The following is a 27,614-nucleotide window of genomic DNA, read 5'->3' on the forward strand; positions in this document are numbered from 1 at the left end:
GAGATCCCCTCATAGAGGGGTTTAGGAGAGGAGATGGGTTAATTAGGGTGTGAGGTAGTATCGATGAAGAACACAGCTTTCCCCCGGATCCTGGATGCTTCCTCCCCCCAACTACCATGATCCGAATTCTACCTTGCAGGGCTGGATAGGACAGAGGCTGTACACTGGTGCATATGAGGGTAGGAGGTACAGGGAATCCAGGGTGGATGATACCTCCAGGACCAAGGGTGTGAGGGACGATGCTGGGAGAGTGGAGGGTGAGTGGGTTGGAAAGGGGGAACTGATTACAAGGATCCACATGTGACCTCTTCCCTGGGAGAGGGACAGCAGAGAAGGGGGGAAGGGAGACTCCGGATAGGGCAAGATATGACAAAACAACGATGTATAAATTACCAAGGGCATATGAGGGAGGGGGGAATGGGGAGGGAGGAGGGGAAAAAAAAGAGGACCTGATGCAAGGGGCTTAAGTGGAGAGCAAATGCCTTGAGAATGATTGGGGCAGGGAATGTATGGATGTGCTTTATACAATTGATGTATGTATATGTATGGATTGTGGTAAGAGTTGTATGAGTCCCTAATAAAATGTAAAAGAAGAAAAGAGAAAAAAATGATTAGGGCAAAAACTGTACAGGTGTGCTTTATACAATTGATGTATGTATATATATGAACTGTGAAAAGAATTGTATGAGCCCCAATAAATTGTTAAAATTTAAAAAAAAAGAATGGAAAGAAAACAAGGGAAGAATCAAAATGGTACAGAACAAGGACATGGTTTGACATCAGGAAAGATATGTATCGGAGTAGTATTCTCTAACTAAATTTATCATCCAATATGTATTCTGAGCACATAACCAGAGAATCTGTATTATATGAAGGAGAATGTGGTATTAGGATCAGAGGAAAGCTTATAAACAGCCTGAGGTGTGAAGATGACACAATTTTGCTCACAGAAAGTGAGGAGGACTTGAGGCACTTACTGATGAAGATGAAGGGATTGTAGCTTTCAGTATGAATTACAATGTAACGCAATAAAGACCAAAATCCTCACAACTGGACCAATAAGAAACATCATGATAAGTGGAGAAAAGTTTGAAATTGTCAAGGATTTTGCCTTGCTTGGATCCCAAAAAATGCTCATGGAAGCAACATGATCAAGAGGCAACTTACATTAGTAAATCTGCTACACCATATTTCTTTCAGATGATTGAAAATAAAGGATGTTATTACTTTGATGACTAAATTGGGGCCTCATCCTTCACTTGGTATTTTTCATTTGACTCATATGGATGTGACAATTGGACACTGAAATAGGAAGTTTGAAGAAGAATGGATATGTTTGAATCGTAGTCCTGGGGGAAATAATGAATGTACCATGGATGCAAAGGTACAAACAAATAGCTGTTGGAAGAAGTCTGCCCATAGTGCTTTTTCGAGGGAAAGATGGTGAGATTTTGTCTCATGTGTTTTGGACATACTATTAGGAGAGACTAATCCCTGGAGGAAGACATCCTGCTTGGTCATGTAGAGGCCAGTTTAAGAGGGCAAGGCCCTCAGTGAGATGAATGGACATCATGACTGTAACAAGGCTCCAGCACAGGAATTGAGAGCATGTTCAGGACACCTTGAGGACTAAAGTTGGCCTGACAACCCATGGTATTTTCAGTCACCTCATACGCATGTGAAAGTTGGATATTGAATGAATAAGACTGAATAAAAATTGATGCATTTGAATTGTAGTTCTGGAGAAAAATATTGGATGAACCATGCATGGACTGCTAAAAGGATAAGATCTGTCTTGGAAGAAATCTGCCCAGAGTGCTCCATAAATGTACGGATGGGTGAGACTTCCTTTTACATATTTTGGACCTATTGTCAGGAGAGACCAGTCCCTAGAGAAGGACCTCATGTTAGGTAGGGTAGAAGGGAAGCAAAGGAGAGCAAAGCCCTCAAGGAGATGGATTGACACTGTGGCTGCAACAGTGGGCTCGATCAGAGGAACAATTGTGAAGATGGTGCATGACCAGGCAGTGTTTTGTTCTGTTGTTTCAGCATTGGTCAGAACTGACTCAAGGGTGCCTAGCAGTAACAAAAACAAACATGGCTTGGGACTGGGAAGTGTTTGCTTCTGTTGTTCATAACCAGGCTCGGTGGGGCCCCCCAGCAACAACAATACGAAGAAGAACTGAGGAGGAATACTGAACAGAGGAGCTGAAATCAGAGATGACAGAGTGGTGCCAATCATGGGAAAGTTGGTATTTGGAACATCTTGAACCTCTACTTCGGAGACCCAGGCATGTACTAATCCTTCTCAAACAAATCATTCATGTACCTACCAAAGAAAAGGCATCTTATTTAAGTGTCTATTTTACCATAAATCTTATCATCCAGATTGTCTGTGAAGCAGATTTATCTGTATAATAAATTGTCAGAAAGTGTACATATGATTCACCTCTATATGTGGATTTTATTTTGGACTATATTAAATAATTTAATTTGGAAAAGTTTCTTTAGCAAAAACCAAGAAGACACCTTTTTTGCTTGACCAAATTAATAAGAAAAGGAGCATAATCATTCTTCATAATCAGAGTTTCTTGATTTAAAAAACTGGGGAAAAGCCACTGATTACAATGCACACCGAGAATAAATTTCTGTGCATAATCCTCTATGTAGAAGCCTGATTCTTGAACCAGAAGTGGTTGACATAAATCTAATGCATGTGCTATTTCTTAAAGCAAAGAGAAAAACATGCTGCATCATCTAATTTCCCAGGTGACGGGAAGGTGTTCTACTTTACTTTCCAGGTGTACCATATCTAACTGTACATCCACAGGGAGCTCTCAGGGGCAGTTGTCACTGAGAACTGCATCTTTTTCCAGGGAGGGTCAGCACAGTTTCTAGTGCCCTATGTATACAGGTGGTTCCATTTCCAACATCCTTAATGTGTAGTTGGGGATCTTTCTCCTGTTCTTTATGAATAACAAATGGATAGTCCTCCTGGGAGAACCTGGCTAAGTACTTGCTGTAAGTTTTATGAGAAAATAAGTATAGAAAATGTACACCATGTTGACAATCCATCTAGGGATGACAACAAATGCTTGTTTATGACTGCTAGAAAAAATATTGCAAGCCCACACTTAGAGCTTTTCTGCCATAAGAGATCAATTCTAAGCATGAACCTACCATATTAAGGTTTATGTTAACACAACTCCAGGCTTCCATGCACTTTCCAAGGACACCCACAGGACCAACTAACTGCTTTGTTTGCTTGGGTTTTGTTTTGTTTTTTTGCATAATTTTAGATACATAGTGACATGATTTTAGTGTATATATCTACAGATATATAGATACATATATTGATATAGGCCTAACACACACACAGCCTACTGTCATCAAACCAATTCGGATTCACAGTGACCTTTTGGGAAGGAGGAATTCACAGTGGCCCTTAGGATACAGGAGAATTTTCCTATATGGTTTCCTATATTATCAATAATTTATGGAAGCAGACTTATACATTTTTCTCCCATGGAGTGGCTGGTAGGTTCAAGCCACCAACCTTTCAGTGAATAGCTAAGCATTTTAACCACAGTGCCACCAAGAATCTTTACATACTTGCCTATAAACATTTTACAAAGAAATGATGTTTTTATGCATTCTTTTTATTTAAGCTTTCAGGAGTAACGAAAATCGTTTCCACCTTTTTTTTTCAACTTTCAACTGTTCTGCCTGTTACCAAAAAAAAAACTGCATGAAAGATGACGAATTTATTTCCTCTCTCATCAAATATTAATTGACACTCATCAAATATTAATTGAGTACTGGTCATAGGCCAGACCCTGATCTAGGCACTAGCGGTAAGGACCGAATTAACTAAAATCTGTGTCTGCATGAAGCCCATATTAATGGAAGGGTCATGTGTCTGTGTTTTTAGATGTTATGGATTAAATTGTGCCCTCAAAAAATGTGGGTGAAGGGAGACAGCGGATGATGTAAAATATGAAATTAATTTATAATTTATCAAGGGTTCATGAAGGAGGGAGGGATGGAAAGAGGGGGAGGGAGGGCAAATAGGAGCTGATATCAAGGGCTCAAGTAGAAAGAAAACGTTTTGAAAATGATGATGGCAACATTTATACAAATGTGCTTGAAACAATTAATGAAGGTGTGGATTGTGATAAGAGCTATAAGAACTCCCAATAAAAGTATATAATTAAAAAAATATGTGTTGCCCACACTTCTATATTTGAAATCCATTCCATTTTGGGGAATGGGTTTTCTTGTGTTGGTGAGACCATATAAGTGTCAGATGTGTCTTTTGAGAATAAAAAAAGTAGATGTAGGCACAGAACAAGGAAGCCCAAACAGAGAAAAAATTTCTGCAATGTGCAGATCACCAGTGAATTAAGAAAGAAAGAAAATCCGACAAAGGCAAGATTTTGGATTTTAGCCTTTTAAATATGTATATTTATTTACTGTGGTAATTTTATTAAAGCAACACTAAAAAACTAGTACCAGATGGGCACCAGTATGAGTTTCTCAGGAGAAGAACACGGTGGTTCAGCTAGTCCTATGAGTTCAAGTATCCATATCAGCTGTTGTCATACTTTACTTGCTTTGTGGCAGTTGATCAACTCCACCTCTTTGAGACCATTGACAACCTCCATCAACCAAAAGGCCCAGTGGACTTCCAAGAAGGATTTTCATTGGACAGAATGTGTAACAGTATTCCTGGGTCAGTAGAATTTAAATTATTTGCTAACACAATTTTTAACCTTCCAACCACAACTGCTAAGTATCTTTTCTCATCATCACATGGATACCTGTTAAAAACTGGGTTGTTGTTGTTGTTGTTGGAGTTATTGTTTTATTTTCTATTGGTGCTTTGTTTGTTTTATTTTCTACTGGTGCTTTGTTTTGCTTGGTCTTGTGTTTGTGCATATTATTATCTCTGTATGTCTTTCTATATAATTTAGGTGGAGTAAACAAGCCAGAGGAGAAAACTACGGGACAACAGCTGGGGGGACATGGGAGAGGGGGATGAGGGGGAAAGGAAGTTGGTGTTAACAACCCCAGGGACAAGGGAACAACAAGTGACCAAAAATTGATGGCGAAGAGCATTCAGGAGGTCTGGTAGGGCTTGATCAAGAGTTCTTTGTTCTAATAATCCTGCATTCTGAGATGCTCACCTTCCAGACATGATCGCTAAAGACAAAGGGGTGAATAAGCAAATGTGATGAACAAGGCTGATGGTGCCAAGTTATCAAGAGATATAATGTCAGAGACTTTAAAAGCTTGAAGATAAACAAGTGGCCATGTAGCTGACAAGCAAAAAAGGCCACATGGAAGAAGCACACCAGCCTGTGTGATCATGAGGTGTCAATGGGATCAGGTATCAGGTCTGAAAGACCCAGAGCAAAAAATCATAATGTGAATGAGGGGGGATGCGGAAATAGAAGCCCAAAGTCCTCTGTAGGTCACTGGACATTCTCTTACTGATGCGTGGTGGGGATAAGATGGGCCAGTCAATGTGCAGTATAGCACTGAAGAAACATACAGTTTTAGACTATATTAATCTAGCATTTATGTCTACCAAATTAGATATTAAAAATTGTAGACTAAGTAATAAAAGTTCATGAATATCTAAATACATTTTTAAAAAGAAGATCACGATGGAAATCCATTCTAACAGACTCTAAAAGAGGCTGTTGAACCATAGAAATACAAACAGGGTACTACTGATCCCACAAGAAATAGATGATCACTGGAACTGACTAGACAGCCCAAGAAAATCAATACATTCAAGTACATGATGATGCAATATAACGTTCAATTGGCACAACACAAAAATATTAAAAATAGGTCATTTGATAGATGGTGCTAGGAAACTTGTTTACCATAGGTAAGAAAATGAAAGTGGATTCTAGATAAATTTATAATTGAGCTGTGGGAAAATTTATGGTTAATATAAGAAAACATAATGCAAAATATTTGGGGCATAATGGTAAGGTACTTCCTAATAAAAAAGTTAAAATCAAAATATAAGAAAAAATATAAATGTGGTTCTATCAAATTGAGTATTTGTAATGACTGAAAGGGGTCCCTGGTGGAATAATGGGTGATACGTTAGGCAAAGTTGACTATTCAAACCCATCAGCCCACTGTCTGGGAGATACATGAGGCTTTCTGTTCCCTTAAAGATTTAGAGCCTTTCGCTTTTAGGGTCACTATATGTCTCAATGACAGTGAATTTTAATTTGAATGTATGAACACCATGTAAGAAGCTGAAAGAGGTGACAGAAAAAGGAAGGGCCTTCAAATAGTTTATGGAAAAAACCCTCCATCTTTAAAGTCTACTTTTCCATGATATTTTTGATACTCCCTCATATTTGAAATAACTAAAACTACTAAAAATTACTAGTGATAATATAAAATTGCCATTTATTTGCCTACTACAGTGGCCTGAGTGTTACTGTGAAGCTGGAAGCTATGTCACTGGTAGTTCAAATGACATCAGAGTCCCTCAAACTGAACAGGTTCAGCAGAGCTTCCAGACTCAGAAGAGAAGACAAAAAGATCAAAGTGGATGTCAGAAATCACTCCCAGACCTGCTCTTCATCACAGAGCAGCTAATGAAGTGGAAGAAAGGATAAATTCAAAGAGAGGAATAGAGGAATAGAAAATTCAAAGGGAAGGTCCAGCAGACAAAACCAAATACTATAATGAAATGAACAATACCCTAGAATTTGAAAACCAAAAGGGAAGACCCTTAGCATATCAGAAACTGAAAGTACTCCAGAAAAAGGAGTCAAGCTTAGAATTCCTATCATGAGATCCTACGGGACAAACACCAAACATGCAAGGAACATAGAGAGAAGATGGAAGGAACACAAGGACTAAAAAGAAGCAGCCAACACATCAGAAGACCCAGAGCAAACACTTAGCGATGTGAACAAGGTGGGGGCGGAGTGGAGACATCTGTAGAGAAAGCCCATCTGTAGACAATTGGACATTCCCTCACAGAAGGGCCACAGGAAAGGACAAACCATCCAGGATGCAGCATAACACTGATAAAACATACAGCATTCCTCTAGTGCTTTAATGCTTCCTCACCGCCACTATCATGACCCCATTTCTACCTTACAAACCCCACTGTACCAGAGCATATATGTACACTTATACAGATAAAGAGCTCTCAACACACAGAATCCAGGACAGAAAAACCCCTCAGGAACAATAACGGAAGGAGCAATACCCTTAGGATAGGGGGAAGGTCGGGGAGAACAGGGGTACTGATTGCAGTGATCAATGCATAACCCACCCCACCCACCCAGGGTGACAAACAGAAGCATGAGTGAAGGGAGATAGCAGATGGTATAAGATATGAAATTTTTAAAAAGATATGAAAATAATTTTATATTTTATCAAGGGTTCATAAAGGTGGGAAGGGAGGGAAGGGAGGGAAAAAATGAGGAGCTGATACCAAGGGCTCAAGTAGAAAGAAAATGTTTTTAAATGATTGATGACAACATATGTACAAATGTGCTTGACACAATGGATGTATGGATTGTTAGAAGAGTCATAAGAGCCCCCAATAAAATGATTTTTAATTGCTTGAAAAAATAGAACTAGTCAACAGCCCACCATTTCAGGAAGTAGCATATGAGCAAGAACCAATGGTGCTGAAGGAAGAAGTCAAAACTGTTCTGAATGCATTGTACAAAAATCAAGACTCCAGAAATTTATGGAGCGGCAACTGAAATGCTTCAATAAGTTGATGAAGCACTGGAAGCAATCCACTCATCTATGCCAGGAAATTGGAAAGACAGTTACTTGGGCAACTGACTAGAAGAGATCCATATTTGTATCCATTCCAAAGAAAAATGACCCAATATAATATACAAACTATAACAATTTCAAGGAAAAGTTTACTGAAGATCATCCAAAAATGGCTGCAACAATGCATTGGCATGGAGCTAAGAATTTCAGACTGGATTCAGAAGAGGATGTGGAACAAGGGATATCATTGCTGATGTCAGATGGATTCTGGCTCAATGCAGAGACTACAAGAAAGATGTTTACTTGTGTTTTATTTACTATGCCAAGCCATTTGACTGTTGGATAACTTTGAGAGGAATGGGAATTCCAGAACACTTCCTGGTGTTCATGAGGAACTTGGACAGTATTAAGAGACAGTTAAGCATATGGAACAAAGGAATACTACATGGTTTAGAATCAGGAAAGCTGTGCACCAGAATTGTTTGCTCTCAATATACTTGTTCAATCAATATGCTGAGCAAATCATCAGAGAAGTAGGCTTATATGAAGAAGAGTGTAACATCTGAATTGGAAGAAGGCTTATTAACACTGTGATATGAAGATGACACAAGCTAGCTTGCTTAAAGTGAAAGAGGATTAAAGCACTTGCTGATGAAGATCAAGGATTGCAGACATTAGTATGGATTACAACCCAATGTAAAGATCAAAATCCTCAAAACTCGACCAACAGGTAACATCACGATAAATGGAAAAATGGCTAAGGTTGTCAAGAATTTTGTCTTGCTTGATTTCACAATCAATGCTCATGGAAGCAGCAGTCAGGAGATCAAAGACATGTTATATTATGTTAACCTGCTGCAAAAGGCATCTTTAGATTATTGAAAAATAAGGATATTACTTTGATGATGAAAATGTACCTGACTAAAGCCATAGTATTTTTATTCACCTCATATGGGTGTGAAAGTTCAACATTGAATAAGGAAGACAAAATCAGAATCAGTGCATTTTCATTTTGGTCTGGAGAAAAATATTTAAATTTCCATGGACTGCTAAAAGACAAACCAATCTGTCTTAGAAGACATATGGCCAGCATGCTCCTTAGAGACAAGGATGACAAGACTTTGTCTTACATACTTTGGACATATTGCCAGTAGTGACTGGTCCTTGGAGAAGCACCTCATGCTTGATGCAGTAGAAGTGCATAGTAAAAATGAAGGCCCTCAGTGAGATGGATGGACACTCTGGCTGCCACCGTGGGCTTGGGCATAGGACCCACTCAGTGTAAGGACAGGGAAGGAATTTGTTCTGTTGGCATGGAGGCGTTCTGAGTCAGAAGGGACTCAATGGCACATAACAACAACAATAGAGTAGGCAAAGATATTATTCTAATAAATAAATATGTATTCACAGTATGCATATCTATATATAGATCTAGATATTACATCAACCCAAACTCACTGTCATTCAGTTGGTTCTGACTCATGGTAACCCTATAGGACAAGGTATAAAAACCCCTGTGAGTTTCCAGGACTGTAAGTTTTTACAGGAATAGAAAGCCTCATCTTTCTCCCAAGAGGCAGCTTGGGATATTTATATTTGTATTCATATTTTATGAATATAAGATCTTTAATGGATAAAGTATCTGAATACACAGTTTATAGTACAGGAAATATAGAAATGAAAGTTACATACAATAAGGTGCCCAAACTCTGAGAGAATTAGTAAGTGCAAAAATAAGCAATAATGGGACATCTATTTATCTAATATTCTGGCAAAAATTTAAAAATTGGCCAATGTCAAATATTGGTGGGAATTTAAGGATAGAAGAAATCTTATTCTCCACAGGAGGGAACAGTCATCCTGGAAAGCCAACTTATACTACCTGAAAAATTAGGTTCATCAATAACCTAGAGTACAACAATTTCTACTTTCAGCAAAAACTACAAAGATATATGTTCAAATCTGTGCCTTATAACACTGTTGGAAATAGATGCTCGAAGACCACCTGGGTGTGTTTCCATAGAATAGTTATTAAATTAACAGCTCCATTCTCAAAAGTAGTTTTAAATAGCTACCTGCAACTATGTAAATTTAAATTTAAAACAAATAAAATTAAATAGAGTAAAAGTTTCAATTTCTCCACCATGTTTGTTAGTGGCAGTCAAGTCATTTCCGACTTAGGGTGATCTTATATAGAATGGAACAAAAACGTGCCCAAGCCCATACCACAAGGCAATGTTCTAATACAACCCATAAAGGTTTCAATGGTCAACATCACAATTAGATGACCAGGCCTTCCTTTCGTGTGTATTATAACCTGGAAGATCCACTGGCACTGACCACCATGGATGACTCTGGTGATGTTTGCCATTCTGGTAGCATAGGTTGTTGCTACTGGCAATTACATCAAGTGGATTCCAACTCATGGGAACAGCACGCATTCAGAGTCAAACCATTCATAGAGGTTTCAGGGATGTGACCTTCTAAAAGTGCATCATCAGGCATGTCTTTTGAGATGCTTCTCGGTGGATTTGAACCACCAACCTTTTTGCTATTTGACCAACCAGTGAGTTCACTAATATATATTGCCCAAGGTATGTCTTTAAGTAAAAAATAAATTAAAATATGTATTTAAGAGTAGCAGAATAAAACATAAGGAGTAAAGGAGAGAAATAAAGCCATACATATTTTTTATCCAGAGGAACTTTAAAGATCATTAATGATACAACCTTGTCTAACAAAGGAGGAGATCAAGATTCTGGTCCTAGAAGGCATGTGCCAAACTCCCAACAGCATCATAAGTGAAGCCGAGAAGGGCAGCTCACGTCCCCCGACACCCAAGTCAGAGCATTTGCTTTTATGCACTGTGAGAAACAAGGGGTTTCAATCTGCTTTTACAGGCAGGTAGACTCAGAGTGGGCCCTGTGGTTTCAGCCTTTAGCAGGCCGATTACGGTACAGTGTTTTGTAGAACCCAAGCCCCCTCATTCTTCATGAGTACTTTCTGTCTGCCTATTCAGCTTCCTCACTGAACCACACTGTGTGAAGGTAATAGTACATTTAAGTTGTGGAAAGGCTCATTCAGGATTTGTGTGGGTTTTTAATATTTGCAAGCAGTACTTTGGCAGTATTTTAGCCCTTGGCAATATGCCTATACATACTACACACTTAGTAAATATGTGTTAAATGAATACATTGTGCTTGTTATTCTGGGAAAGATCACACAATGGATGGATCATTATTTCTACAATAAAGAATTTGGAGCGTGAGTCAAATACACAACAGACAGTAATACAAACAAAACTTTTATAAACACCCCAAAAAAAACAGAAATTCAAAGGCAGGAGAGATCAAAAATGATATGCCAAGGGGCCTTGAATGTGATGGGGAGAAATGAGAAATTAGAGCTATCACATTCATAACAAAGGGTGTGATTGATGACCGAGCAGCTTGTGCAAAGGAGTGAGAGTACAAAAACGCAGGAAACCACAAAGAGCTCTTTCTCTGAACTGAAGTGGGGAGCATGGTGGAGAATCAGAAATGAGGCGAGTGAAAACAGACTAGACAAAAAGAAGGGAAAGTGGCAGACAAATACTGGTCACCATGTGCCCAGTTCTTCTGAGAAAGCTCTGGTCTATGATTTCTGCCCGAGACTGATTACTAATGCTTCCTGTTCACTCTCCACATGTCTTGGTTTCACAATGAAGTGTGTGATCTCTCTCCCTACAGGGAGAAACAGGCTCTTAATAGTTACCAGAGACTGCTCTGGTAAGGGCTTCTTTGTTGTATAGATGTTGAATACATGCTACACTTGAATAAATATTTCTATAATGTTGTAACTGTAAGTGTAGCCTATTACCATCTAATCCATTGGGTCGTAAGATGGCCTGGTGTGTTACAGAATGGAACTGTTCCATAGTAATCATTGGCTGCAATATTTATGGAAGCAAATCGACTCACAGTGTCTGAGACTCTAATCTTGATGGGAGCAGATAGCCTCTTCTTTGTCATGTTGAATGGCTGGTGGGTTTGACCGCCAACCTGGTGGTCACGTCCAATACTTCTGACAGCGCCACTAATGGCAAGACTAGTGAAAAATCATCAATTTCTATAAAATACAGTACACAAAAATGTATGAACAATCATTTTGACGTACACTGCTTCAGACAGCATCACACAGTGTGGTCTGCACCGGCCCCCCCGCCCCCACGACCACCAGTCAACTACTTATGCCACCGTGTTCGGTTTATGAGCTGTTAGGTGACATTGTGAGCTGTTTTCAAATCAGGCAATCATTCTGAAGCACATTTGTTATTCTTATTTAAAGCACTTTATTTTCCTGTGACCGAGCTTTTCAATTCTAAAGATTAACCAAAGAAGAGTCAAGGGATTTCACCAAAAGAGCACGTTTAATTTTTTGTGCCTCAATTTATATTTAAGGCCTGTAATTCCACAAATATATATATGCATGTAAGCTATGCCTACCAAAAAACCCTAAACAAACAAAAACTTCTTTTCTTGTTATCACAGGACAAAACCAACCAAACCATTCAGAGCTATCATTGTTACCAATTAAAATGACGTTTAGAAGCACGTTGTCCTCTTCACATTCTATAAGCGTGTGATTGTTTTAGACTAGGGTTTTACTGTCTGATTTTTGTCAAATGTTCTTCTATTTTGGCTTCAGTGTTGTGGAAATTAGTATTGGTTAGCCTATATCAGTAACTTTTTTGAGAACTAACTCCTAATTAAAGGATGCAAAGGTGAAAAAAATTAGAGCTTTTGCTAAGTTACGAAATGTAATCAATAATGAATGGATGGAATGAAAAAGGATTTACCAGGTAATTTTATCGCTAGTGTTCATATAACCTGAGAACTATCACATTTAATAATTTAAAACTAAATGTATCACATATTATTATATAATTAAATTTGGGCAAGAGACATGCTGAGGGAATCTCTATGGTCTGGTAGGGGAGAGGGTTCATGAGGACCGAGGGGGTGAAACCATGAATCACCCCACTGGATGATGCCAAGCCTCATGACATCAGGCTGCCTGAGAGAGGTGTGGTTTAAAGTATCACATGCATATTTGATAGAATTTTTGGAAGGGGGACAGGGGGAGAACTCAATTAAGAAAACCCAATTACAATCAGGATGTATTTAACATTTCAATGAATAAAGATAAGTTGCCAGAAGTACAATTACCTCAATTTTGGTTAAGAGGTCTTGCAGCTCTCCTGATTCATTCATGGACAAGATTTTCTCAGCACCCTATTAACAAGAGAGGGTTGGGAGAAAAGAAAAGCCACTTTGTTAGTATTGAGAAAATAGAGCTTTCATGAGGAAAACTTAACCCACAAAGTACCAAATACAATACAAATCCAAGCCAATGGATGACTAAGAAACTTAGAAGAGATCAAAGGTCCCCTTCTGTTCTTTCTCCCATCTGGTAGGGCAGACAAGGGGAGACTCCTGCAGGACGGGAGAGCTGGGAAATCAGATGAGACAGGACCGCCCCTACCCCGGAGCATTGTTTGGAGGGCTTAGAGTCACCTCTGCCATTCTGGAAAAGAAGTCTCGAGCCAATCTCACCCTGGTTGCCTCTGACCCCCATCAAACCAGTTGAACATAGTCTTGCTTAGAGTCATAGGTATGAGAGTGGTAGCAACTACTACTAATAATTTTTATTTTGATTGAAGATGCTGTCATCTTTTATCCTAAACTGAAATGTCCTGATTTAGCAGAGCTAAACTGTCCCATATGGTTCTCTAGACTATTGTCTTTACCCGGTCTTTATCCCGCAGAGTCAGTAGGTGGATTTCAGCTTTCAAGTGTGTGGTTAGTAGCATGTGCTAAAGTACCATGCCATTAGTGCTCATATAATAATTAATAATAATAATTATAACAACAACATATAAACTTGCAGTGTTGGCTACTTAGGCAGGCTTAGACAGGAAGTCACCAGGAATGAAATAAAGAGGAGATCTACTATATATTTCATTTATCTAAATAAGGGGAAGGATTATAGGTCAGGTGAATGGCAGTCTAACTCAAATAACCAGCATAGAAAGTAATGATCCCTAAATCAATCCCCAAGTTTAAACCACTTCTCAGACTCACCCTCCCTTGAATGCAAGAGAGGAGAGGTCCTTTGAAGAAGGACCCCAGTACAAGGCAAGAGGTTTATATTGTTAACCTTTCTTCTAGCCTTCCCGAAGAGGAATCTTTGGCCTTTTACAAGAATGATTATTCACTGAAGAAAATGAAATAATAAGACTTTTGGGAGATTGTTAGACACTGGCTATGAATAGAGATTAATTCCAGAAGAACCCCCCCAATTTTGAAAGCCTATCATTCAGAATGGTGGCATATGGAGTTCAAGTTATTAATGAAATCTTTGTTCAGGTTTGTCTCAAATGCCCAGCATGTAGTAATTTCCCCATCCCAGCCTACATTGGTATAGACATACTCAGAAACTGGTGGAATCCCCAGAGAAGATCCCTGGAATGTGGAATAAGGGCTATCTTAGTAGTGAAATTCACGTGGAAACCATTAGAACTTCTTCTGCCTGGGAAAATCGTAAGCCAAACGTGATGTCACATTCCTGGGGGGATTGTAGAGGTTAGTGCCACCATCCTGACCTATGTCAACTATTTGGCCTGTACCAAACAAACAAAACCAAAAAACAATCCCGGATCTTCAAGAACTGCAGTGTATTATCATAAATTCAACCAGGCAAAGATGCCTATTGCAGCTGCTGTTACAGATGTGGTTTCATTGCTTGAAAAAATATTTTCCTGGTAGCTGTTATGCAGCTATTAATGTGACCAATGTCTTTTTAGAATTACAGTGTCAAAGGACCATCTAAAGCAGTTTGCCTTTAACTAGTAAGGACAACAAAACAGTTTTATAACTCTCCTTCAAAATGATATCAACTCTCCAGCACTATGCTGTCATTTAGAAACTTGATCACCTTTCCCTTCCAGACACTGTCACACCAGTGCATTACATTGATGGCTTTATCCTGATCTGACCTGGTAAGGAAGAAGTGTCAATAACTCTAGACTCTTTCCAATATTCTCAGCTTCTTAGCACTATTAAGTATTGTGCTTTGGAGATTGGCAGTTGGGGTGTGAAGAAAATTATTAAAGATTTGGCTCCTGGGGAAAAAAATGACTCGACTTGTCACTAGAACATCTGCATACTAGGTGGTGGGAAGTTAACTCCACAGAAAATCAGGCACCTAACTCCTTAGTAAAATTCCCAGTGGTCCAGTGGTGTGGAGCATGGGGCGAAATCGCTACTAACATGAGAGATACGTTATTGCATCTGGTTCCTTCCACAACTCAAAAGGAGGCTCAATGTCTGCTGGTCCTCTTTAGAAGCAACATGTCACTCATTTAGGTGTGTTACTCCATCCTATTTATGGAATGGCTCAAAAATCGGCTAGACTTGCATGGGGTCTAGAACAAGAGAAATCCCTGAGACAAGTTCAGGTTGCCATGAAAGCTGTTAAGCAATTGACCTATCTGATCCAACAGATCAGTGGTGCTTGAAGTGTCAGTGGTCGATAAAAATCACTGTGGCATCTTTGGCCTACTCTTTTTGGTGAATCACAGCACAGACCTAAGGAGCAAAGCTCCGCTAACCTCTATCGCCAGCTACGCTTTTTGAGAAACAGCCTTTGGGCTGTTAAACTGAACCTTAGTGGAAACTGAATGCCTCAACAAGTCACCATGAGACCTGAGCTGCCACCATGGCCTGGGTGTTGAATGAGCCACTGAGTCGTTAAGTTGGACACAGGAGCACTCTATCATTAAATGGAAGTGGCATTTCCAAGATTGGGCTTGAGCCATACCTCAATATATAAGTAAGCTGCATGAAAAAGTGGCTTAAATGCTTATGCTCTATTTCCCCACCATCCTATATAAATATATTTACATATGTACATGCCTGTATTTAGACCCTTTGTCTCCTAGTTCTTTCCTCTATTTCCTTTTACTTTACTCTTGTCCCACTATCATGGCCAGCCTTCATTTGGGCATATACTTATAGATTCAGTATTAAGGCAGCAGTTGGACATTGGACCTCCACTCAAGTGCATACTCAATGAAAGAACACTTTGTTCTTTTAAATTGCATTCCATAATGCACACCTTCCTGACACGATCCCTGAAGACAAGTGTGTGCATAAGCAAACGTGGTGAATAAGCTGATAGTGCCCGGTTATCAAAAGATACGGCAACTGGGGTCTTAAAGGCTTGCATGTAAACAAGCAGCCATTTAGCTGAGAAGCATCAAAGCCCACATGGAAGACACACACCAGCCTGTGTGACCATGAGGGGTAGAAGGGACCAGGTATCAGACATCAAAGAACAAAAAATCATACCAGTCGGTGCCCTCCTTCCCGACACAATCTCTGAAGACAAATGTGTGCATAAGCAAATGCAGTGAAATAAGCTGATGGTGCCCGGCTATCAATAGCTGATGGTGCCCAGCTATCTGGGGTCTTAAATGCTTGAAGATAAACAAGCGGCCATCTAGCTCAGAAGCAACAAAACCCACTTGGAAGAAGCACACCAGCCTGTGTGACCACAGGGTGTTGAAGGGATCAGGTATCAGGCATCATCAGAACAAAAAATCATATCATTGTAAAAGAGGGTGAGTGCAGAGTGGAGACCCAAAGCCCATCTGTAGGCAACCGGACATCCCCTTGCTGAAGGATCACAGGGAGATGAGACAGTTAGGTTGCAGGGTAGCAATGGTGAAACATATAACTTTCCTCTAGTTTTTAAATGCTTCCTCTCCCCACTATCATGATCCCAACTCTACCTTACAAATCTGGCTAGACCAGAGGATGTACATTGGTACATATAGGAACTGGAAACACAGGGAATCCAGGACGAATGACCCCTTCAGGACAGTGGTGAGAGTGGCGATACTGGAGGGTGGACGGAAGGTGGGATAGAAAGGGGGAACCGATTACAAGGATCTACATATAACCTCCTCCCTGGGGGATTGAGAACAGAAAAGTGGATAAAGGGAGACATTGTACAGTATAAGATATGACAAACTAATAATTTATTAATTATCAAGGGTTCATGAGATGGGGGGGTGAGGAAGGATGGGGAAAATGAGGAGCTGATATTAAGGGCTCCAGTAGAAATCAAATGTTTTGAGAATGATGATGGCAACAAATGTACAAATATGCTTGACACACTGGATGTATGTATGAATTGTGATAAGAATTGCATGAGCCCCCAATAAATGATTTTTTTAAATGCCTATGCTCTCCACTCCTTTCACAAAATCATCCTTCTCTGAGAATGCACTTATGACTTTATGGCGAGATCCTTATGATTGATCGACTATGGAAAATAAAAATCTTGCTTGGTAAATTATTTGGCACAATATGAAAGTACCACTTGAAAGTGGACAACAGCAGGGCTTTAACCCTTTCTGGTACCTCCCTGAAGGGTAGTGTTGAAGGGAAATTTTCTCAATGGGCAAAACTTTAAACAGTACATTTGGTTGTTCCTTTTACTTGAAAGGAGAAATGGCCAGATGTTACCCTGTATACTGATTCGTGGATAATGGCCAATGGTATGAGCCCAATGAACAATGAAAAATTCCCAGTTAGTAACTTAGAAAGAATATGATTGGAAATTTTATGAGAAGAAGATGTGAGAAATAATTATGTGGACAGACATCTCTGAAAGAGCCAAAACAGGAAGACACCTGTGTCTCATGGGACTGCTCACCACAGAAGTACTTTGTAAAGGATTGTTACCAACCAAATGGGGAAGATGACACTCTCTATGGAAACCACGATTCCAGCCACTCCTGTCATTGCCCGTTGGCCTCATGAACAAAGTGGCCATGGTGGCAGGGATGGAGGTTATTTGGGGGCTCAGTAATGAGGACTTCTACTCACCAAGGCCAACTTTGCTATTACCAAGTGTCTAATTTCCAGCAGCAAATATCAATAAGGGGTACAAGATATGAGACTTCACCTCAGCTGGATCAGTTTCCAGTGATATGGGGAGAGAGAGAAGACCAATCAGTTCTTTCCCTATAACATTGTGCTACAGTCATCTTAAATTAACAGATACTCCCGCCAGAGTGATAAACAAAACCTGGCAGAAATACACGTTCCGACGTACGGCCGGATGGGGAGCCACGTCTGTCTTAGAAAAGGTGAATATACTTCTGTTGGAGGGTAAAGCACGTGAGGGAGCCTTCCATTGGGGAAAAATACTAACCATTAAATATATAGACCCTCGGTGGTGGCATAGGCTCAGTATTATCTTCCTGAATGGACACTTTGGCCTAGTTCTTACTCAGCCTTTGGTGAGTCGGGTTCTAAAGCATAGACACCCAGGGTGCAGACTCTGCTTTTTCTAGGTGCACAGTGTCCTTCATCGATAACACCAGAAGGATCTGATTTTGAGCTCCCATTAAGCAAGCGGGACGTTACCTTAACCACACCTGTAACAGATGCAAGGCACTGAAATACTCCTTGGGAGCTAAGACTGAAGCTGCCTAGAATGAGAAGTAAATGACTTCCAAGACTATGGATGGGGAAGCCATTGGACTTTGGTTCAAATTTATTGCTTTGAGGATGTTCAATAAATGACAACCCAAGACCCCCATGTATTTTCTATTTTCATACACTCTGTGCCTTTTTATATGGAACCCTGGTGGTATAGTGGTTACACATTGGGCTATAGTCCTCGAGGTTTGAAGTTTGAAACTACTAGACACTGTGTGGTAGAAGGACTCTGATGCCCAGTTTCCGTCTCAGAAACTCACAGGAACAGCTATACCCTGTCCTCCAGGATGGCTATGATTTGGAATCAACGTGGTGGTGGTGAGTTTGTTTTTTGGTGACTCTGTGACATTTCTAAGTCCAGCAGGCATAATTTTGCCTTTGTGAATGAGCATTATTGTAAGGTTATCTCTATTTCCAATCCTCATTTTTTGTATGAAAATAATGGCCACTCACTTAAGTTGTTGATCTGTACAAATCCATAATCCGTGCATTTTACTCTAAAAAAACTGCCCCATACAGACAGACTTCCTCTCCTCAATGGTGCTTTAAATTCCATATGATTGTATAAATTGGGAATATCAATAAAATCATCATGTGCCCCAGGGGGATGACATAATACTCTCCAATAAAATAATAATGATGTTTCTAAAGTGAACTAGGAACCTATATAAACCATGAATACATGAATGGCTTTTGAGATGGCCCTTCATAATAACCCACATCTGAGAACTAGTAATTCTTACGACACGGCTCGGCTCAATATTTTCCTGCATGATGAAATCACTGAAGATGCGAACACTGCAGGAAAATGTGGTGCAGAAGCAGAAGATGCCAGGCAACCAGAAATCATAGTACCTGGGGTCTTAAAGGCTTGTCCAGAAATAAACAGTCATCTAAGTGAGGTGACAGCTAAGTCTACATGGAAGAAATATGGCAGCCTATGCATTCCAAAGACTGCACATAATAAATCCAAGGCCAGAGGAGGAAACAGTAATAGAGCTTGAATTATGAACACTTGGCTTACAGAAGGCAAATGTCAGTGAAAACCTGACATTTTCAGGGTTCTGAAAGGGGATTACACTTCTGGTACCTCCCCTAGAACCGTGGACCAGGGAGGCATAGGAAGGGCCTTCTCAGCCAGAGTGCAGTGTACAGAGTGGATCACATGGTCGTAGTTAGTGTGAAACGCAACCTTGTCGTTGGATCTCCTCTTTGATCCAATGTATGCTTGCTCCAGCTTTTAATATTTTCTGCTTTCCTTTCATTGTTCATTCTGTCATTGTTGTTAGGATGTTTCTTTGTTTATGTTTGGATATTGTATGGTATGCTTTTCTATATATGAAACCCAGGATAGGTAAATACATAAGGATAGCAACTGGATTACGTTTCCTAGTGGTGAAGGAAGTTGGTGGAAAATGGGGAGCTAGTAACAATGACTACAAGGAAGAAGAAACGTCCCAAAATTGATTGTGATGATGATTATGTAGCTCTTTTGAATATGATTGAACTATTGATGACGTATGAATTGTATGTCACTAAAACTGTTCAAAAAACTCAAAATGGCTATAGAGGAAATGTATATATAACTTTATTCATTGATGGCCTTGCTAGGAATACAGATACGACACATCTTAAATAAAAACAAAAGTGATGAAAATGTCATGGCAGAGCCTTAAAGTCTAAAACTCAGTGATAACTGGTAATGTTTTAGTTTTGCTGAATTCTATTTATTTTAACAGTTCGCTAAGTTAAAATGGGGAAAGCCCTGGGGAATTGAGCACATCAACTACGGCAAAGGGAGAATATAAGTCTCATTATTCTTGAATGAAAGAAAATACACTGCAGTGACATCAAACAAAATGAATGTTCCAGAGAACCATCTCAGCTCTGTTTTTACCTTAAAACTGAGTTTCAGTCAGCATTTTAGAATAACATATGCATGGCAGGAAAGGCTTTATTTCATTACTCCTAAATGATTTCGATTTCCTTTGCCTTAGCCAAGAAACCTCAGCTCTGCATGGTTGTTAAAGAAGAGGGTCAGTAGATAGAATGGCAAAATAATCATCATAATGGACCGAGTCATATCATTGATCATGAACATGACATCAGATCAGACATTAGTTCTTTTTTTATATGGGCCATCATAAGTTTATACCAATCTGACAACTCACAACACTACACCTGGAGTAGATTGCTTATTTCAAGAGAAAAAGCTGACTTTGGTCATATCAAGTAATTTACCTAAAGACATAGTGGTCACTGCTCCTTAGGACAACGACATGTATCACGCACAAATGATGTCCCAAGCATTTAATGCTGCAGAAACTTTTCTCTGTTTCAAAGATCTCTGTATCAAATATACCCTTTTCACTTCAATTGGACCTGCCTAACACATAGTTTGCCTTTAAAATCAGCCTCCATATATTTGTGCTATTAGTTTGATTGTAACCATAGTCAAAACCACTTCTCTCCCCTCTAATCCCCACATTCCTGCCCTTCATCTAACATTATCATGACCCTGTCAGGGCCTCTGTGCCATGTCCTCCAGAGGAAGGGGGGGATCAGATCTCTACTCTCTGATCCTGAGTAACAGCATCAGTAGGATGGCAAGATCTTCAGTGAACAATAGAACATTCTTTCCATCTTGATGTTGGTGGCATTTATCAATCTACCCTGTTCTGATATATATATAATATATATTATATATATAAATTATATATATATATAATTTTATTGGGGGCTCATACAAGTCTTATCACAATCCACACATACATCCATTGTGTCAAGACATTTGTACATTCGTTGCCCTCATTATTCTCAAAATATCTGCTCTCCAGGTAAGCCCTTGGTAACAGCTTCTCGTTTTTCCCCTTCCCTTCCAGCTGACCCCTCTCATGAATCCTTGTTAATTTATAAATTATTATTATTGTGTCATATCTTACACTGTCTGACATCTCCATTCATCCATTTTTCTGTTGTCCATCCCTGAAAGAGGAGGTTATATGTAGATCCTTATAATTGGTTCCCCCTTTCTTCCCCAACTTCCCTCCACCCTCCGGTATCGCCCTCTCACCACTGGTCCTGAAGTGATCATCTGTCCTGTATATTTTTTAAAGGTAACACTTTTCTATCAAAGACCTTCTAATACTTACTTGGACTATAAAGAAACTCTTATGTCTACAAAAGAGAGGGAATTTCCTTAAGCATTGATATTCTCCATAATTTCTTCCTGGTATTATTTGACTAAAACTATCATAAATAAGATTGCTATTTTTAAATAACATTCTACCACTTATTTCCACACTAATAAAAATGCATTTCACTCTTTTATCTGATAAAGTTTTCTAAGACAGATGGGATGACTATGGAAATATTTTGATATATAATCTAAGCAGTTTAGAATAATTTTTCTAACTAGTACCATACTGAAAATAACCATATCATGTTCTTTATCGATATTGCCTTATTTAAACAGTCATGCAAAGTAAGGGTCACTTCAATTTTTTAAAGTGAAGACATATAAAAATAGAAAGATACACCAACTGAGCCTTTCCATTTATCAATATAAGATGAGGCCAGCTTTCAAATAAGGCCTAAAGGTCATCAATAATTAGAATCTTCCTATTGATCCACCCAGCATGCTCAACGATGTAACACAATTAAAGGGAAATGCTGCGTATGACTCCTGGAATGGGAAACATGAGCGTGCATGATTTGGACGTGCTATTGACTAGATGTTCAGAAATCCAGGTGAATGAAAGCTTTCACTGTAAGGACATTACTATGATTATAATCAAAATAAATGAATCAGAGAAGCTGTAATATGGCCCAGCTCTGGTTTTATGTCAGCACTGTGGTTTAGTCAGTAATTCCGAATATGTTCCATATGCCTGTAAAGGTTCTTTCTCATTACCCTTCAAGAAGTGAAACTTCCTTTGACTTAGCAAAGTATTTAATGTCTGAAAATTGTGAATAGATCCTTTATTTTACATTTAACAAATTTCTCATATAAGGCCAACACAGACTAGCTATAATCTTTCATAACCTGTGAATCACAAAGGAAGTGACTCAAACCTTCAAGGAGCAGGACAAGGTAGAAAATAATCAACACCCTGTAAATAAGACTGTCCAAACCTTTTGTGAGTTGATCTTAAGTTTCCATATCATGGCAGTACCATGATGGAGCTTACAAGTCTCCATAGGGTTCTCACAGCTATGGTCTCTCAGAAGCAAACTCTAGTTCTGCCTTCCTACAAGGAGTGGGTTTGAAACTCAGAGGGAGGGGGAGGGCTATAAAAATCAGCATTGGCTAGATGGCATTGAGTTTTGTTTTTGTATTAAGAATATGGAAGGTTTTTGCCACTAAATATTGATTTAGTTCTTAACTTTAGGAAGAACAAGTTAATAGTGCACAGATGAGAGTTAGAAAGAATATTAATAAGAACAACAGGTTACCAAATATTAATAAAGTGAATGTTTATTATTGATCACCATATTCTTTCATTAAGATAAGGAGAAAAGTTATGTTCAAGGGAAAAGTAAGATACTAGGCTACATTGCAAGCAATCTATATTATATAAGCTTAAGAGAACAACTGTGCTATTAATTTTTAATTGCCCTATACATACATGTTAAATGCATGTGGGCATGCTATATATGGAGGCGTGTTATTTGTAAGAAGAATATGGCATGTGAGCCCTGGTGCTTTGGCAGTTAAGTGCCCAGTGCTAAGCAAAAGGACGGTAATTGAAACCTAGCATTTGTTCACGAAATAAACCTATGGTTATATCTATTTCTATCAACAGTATGACCTTGAAAATAATATGAGATAATTCTATACTGTCTTAAATTATCTCTGTGAGTCAAGATTAGAATTAGAAACCAAAAGGGAAGAACCTACTCAGCATATCTGAAACTGAAAGAACTCCAGAAAAAGTCAAGCCTCAAGTAACAAACTTGAAAGGTTCTGTTGGCAAAATAATAAATGATGCAGGGAGCAGCAAGAGAAGGTGGAGATAATGCACAGTCTTTATACCAAAAAGAACCAGTTGACATCCTTCCATTTCAGGAGGTAGCATATGAGCAAGAACTGATGGTGCTGAAAGAAGTTCGAACAGCACTGAGTGCATTAGCCGGAAACAGGGCTCCAGGAATTGATGGAATACCCATTGGAATGCTTCCACAAATTAATGAAGCACTAGAAGCACACACACATCTATGTCAGGAATTTAGACATCAGCTACTAGCCAACTGACTGGAAGATCCACGTTTGTACCCATTCCTGAGAAAAGTGACCCAACAGAATGCTAAAGTTATAGAATGATATTATTGATATCGCATGTAAGTAAAATTTTGCTGAAGATCATCCAACAACAGCTACATAGAGAGAGAACTTCCAGAAGTTCAGGCTGGATTCAAAAGTGAACATGGAACAAGGAATGTCACTGTTGTCAGATGGATCTCGGCTCAAAGCAGAGGATACCAGAAAGATTTTTACATGTTTTTCATTGACTATACGAATGTATTCTATTGTGTAGCCATAATAATCTATGGATAATCTTGGAGAAAATGGGAATTCCATAACACTGCATTGTGCCCATTCAGAACGTATACATAGATCCAGAAGCAGTGTGTGAAAAGAACAAAATACTGCAAGGTACAAATACAGCAAAATTGTGTACCTGGGTTGTAGCCTATCACCACACCTGGTCAAACTATGGTCTGAACAAATCATCAGAGAAACTGGATTATAGGACATCAGGTTTGAGCATCAGGTTGGAGGAAGGCTTATTAAACAACCTGTGATGTGCAGATGACACAACCTTGTTTGCTGGAAGTGAGGAGGACATGAAGCACTTGCTGATGAAGATCAAAGATTGCAGCTTTCAGTGTGGATGGCAACTCAATAGAAGGAAGACCACAATCCTCATAACTAGACCAATAGTGGGATCATAATACATGGAGAAAAGTTTGAATTTGTCAAGGATTTTGTCTTACTTGGACCCACAATCAATGCTCCTGGAAGCAGGAGTCAAGAGATCAGAGGATGCATTGCACTGGATAAATCTGCTACACAAGACCTCTTTAAAGTGTTGAAAAGCAAAGATGTGGCCTTGAGGTGCACCTGACCCAAGCCATGATATTTTCAATAGCCTCACATGCATGTGAAAGTCAGACAATGAATACGGAAGACTGGAGAAGTGTGTGCATTTGAATTGTGCTGCTGGTGAAGAATATTGAAAGTACCATGAACTGCTAAAAGGACAAACTGATCTATCTTGGAAGAAGTTCAGCCAGAATGCTCCTTAGAGGCAAGGATGGCAAGACCTCGTCTCATATACGTTAGACGTGCTATCTGGAGACCAGTCCTTGGAGAAACACATTATGTACAGTAAGAAAGCAGTGAAAGATGAGGGCTCACAACAAGATAGATTGCCGTGTTGGTTGTAATGATGGGCTAAAACACATAGGAACAATTGTGAGAGTGGGTGGTACCAGGTGGAGTTTTGTTCTGTTGTGCATTCGGTCACCATGGCACCTTATAACAGCAATAACATGAATCGAAATGGCTCAACAGCAATGGGTTGTTTTCTGGTTCTCTTTGTCTCCCTTTATATAAACATAATACACATGTGTGTGCATGCATGCAGACAAACACACACACACACACACACACATATCAGTTAACAGCTCTGTGAGTAACTCACTGTACCAATCAGGGCTTGTGCCATATGCACATACCTCGGTTTATTTTATTTTTATTTAGTCATGTACCTCCCAATTTGCTAATAAAGTAGGTCGCAGTACAGTTCCCATACAATGACAGAATAAAATAAAAATGGAATAGAAATTCAGGACATAGCAGATGTCCTCAATAAATCTCAAAATGATAGTTATGATTACGCTTTAAATTTTATTCTAAGCTTCTTGTCAACCAGAGCAAATTAAGGGGAACATGACCATCTACTTGATTCTCTTCACGTGAATAAAATAATATCAGGCCTGCAGATGAAAATAAAAGCCTTTCTTAGTATAGTGCTCTGAACAATGTCTTACACAGATGTTATGTGGATTGATTAATACAATTATGTCCTTGTTTCTACATTAAGCAAACAAATGCATTGCCATCAAATAAATGTCATCACAGAATGGCTCTTGAATCCACATTTTCACTTGATTTTCTGACTTAAAGCAGATCCTTCCCCTCTCGTTTAACTGGTCTCCATGCCATTTATTTATATATCTTCCTGGTTTATTGTCCCCTCAGACTGCTTACTGAAATCCAAATCCCTTAGCTTGAACTACATCTTTCCCTATCACATTGCATCAGCCTTCCCTCTTGATACCATATGTTCCTTAACCTCCCTGGCGGTCTAATTATGTCAGTAATTTTGTACCCAAATTCTTCATTGTTTGCGAAGTGAAAAAAATTTCATAATCAGGGAAAATCTGTATTCTGACATGATGCTGCCAAAAAATGGAGTTGCAAGTAATTTATTGGTGGTACAACACCATTTCCGCGGGGGTTTCCCCACCACTCCCTGAGGTATTATTAGGCCCAGAAATTTCAAAATGTCATCTTTGGTCACTGGTTCCCACTTTCTGCTTCTTGAAAACCTATGAAGCAGAATAGCGAAATATTGCTCTTTGTACCGGTTTGTCTCCATAACAATTTTTGCAATGACCTCATCGGTCAGAAATAATTTTAGGTACGCCAAAGGGTTGTTGTGGTCAACGTCTACTTTCATACCAGGTGCTCCAGTAAACGGGAATCTTGGGGGAGCTGCCTGATCGGTACCACAGACAATAGAGCACCAAGTTCGCACATCGCTGAGCTCAGGTGCGGAATCGTTACTGTTGTCACTTAGCTGATGAGTGTTGGATGATGAATTTCACCATGAACCGCTATTGCTAAATTCTGCGAGTAATTCACGGTCACTGTCACTGTCATTTATCTGGTATAAAACTCCTTTTGTGCTAAAGTGACTTTTTTGATGCCATGGACAAAAAATTTCCAGGCAAAATTTTTTCCAAATGACAGTAAAAGGGCAGGCAGGGCACTGGAAACTGATCTAGGGACAACTCTGAGGTGATTTGCTTTGGTACAATGTAATCCTCACAGGTTACACTGTATCACTTTTTGTGTGTGTGTATGTCTCCTTTAGACTTGCAGTTTTGAATTTCCCGTCCAGTTCAGTCCCAATGCAGTGACACAGCACACAGAGAACACTGCTGGACCAGGGAGCAGTTAAGGGACTTCTCTGCAGTGTAATCTTGAGTGTGGCTCGGGGTTACCGCTTCTGACAGTTAACATTTACCCCAAGCCACACTCGGGATTACAGCCAGGAAGGTTAAACACTAACTGCTTCCAGTTACATGCACAAAGTCCTTTCATGGTATTATGTCTTTGGACATGGTCTTTCCTTTGTTTGATGTTCTTTCCGTCCTTCTATCCAACTGGTCCAGAAATCTATACCTCCTTCTAAACTCAGTTCAAGTACTACATCCTCAATGCAGCTTCTTTAAATCTTTCATGGGGAAAAGGGGGATATCAACCATTCCATTTCTGTGCTCTCAGGACATAATTTATCCCAATACATAACCAAGCCTATTGGAGATTACAGTGGTGGCTACTTCTTCAACTACCCTTTCAACTAGCATTTTGCTGATACACTGTATACTCTCAGTAACTAGTTGCTATAAAGCTTCAGAATTTGTGATAAAGGACTCAATCCCAAATAGTGGTTTTGAAAATGATCAATGGTCTAATAAAAAGTTACCTTTAGGGAACTATATATGCAAGAGCCTACAGTGATGTTCTATGTAGAAGAGAGAAGATATGAATATGGTATAAACGATTCTCTCAACTGGGCGTGTGATGGAACTAAACAGCAAATGGGTAGAGGTTGGACTCTCTGGAGAGGGCCAGGAAATCAGGACTCTACACTGGGAACTCGCAAGGAATTCTTCTGCTGTGCAATCAGGGGAACACACCAGAGGGGGCGCCTTCAAGGAGCTCAACCACACCCATCAAATGCCTGACAAAGGATGTGTTCATTAAGTATTTGCTGGTGTGGCTGCCATGCTCCCCACTATCTCAGGCTGATCACAGGGCATGTAGGTCCTATGACAGAATTTACATGAGTGATCAACTTTGTAGTTTATCTGAACAAGAACAAACTCCATCCAACTCCAAGATTCCTCCATCAAACATGGACCTCGAATATGTTCCAAGCAGGGGTAGTAATATCCCATCAGTGTCTAAGAAATAAGCAAAAGTTTCCA

General features: G+C 39.4%; 1 protein-coding gene across 1 annotated transcript in view; it reads right to left on the minus strand.

Annotated features, from left to right (window-relative positions):
- Nucleotides 1–27,614, minus strand: part of GRXCR1 (glutaredoxin and cysteine rich domain containing 1) — a 180,920-nt gene that overhangs the window by 16,195 nt on the left and 137,111 nt on the right. The window contains exon 3 of the mRNA XM_075544992.1: nucleotides 12,984–13,049. Coding sequence (XP_075401107.1) covers nucleotides 12,984–13,049 — 66 coding nt within the window. The remainder of the gene's footprint in view (nucleotides 1–12,983; nucleotides 13,050–27,614) is intronic.

Source organism: Tenrec ecaudatus, chromosome 3 (assembly GCF_050624435.1).
Source record: "Tenrec ecaudatus isolate mTenEca1 chromosome 3, mTenEca1.hap1, whole genome shotgun sequence".
NCBI classification, from domain to species: domain Eukaryota; kingdom Metazoa; phylum Chordata; class Mammalia; order Afrosoricida; family Tenrecidae; genus Tenrec; species Tenrec ecaudatus.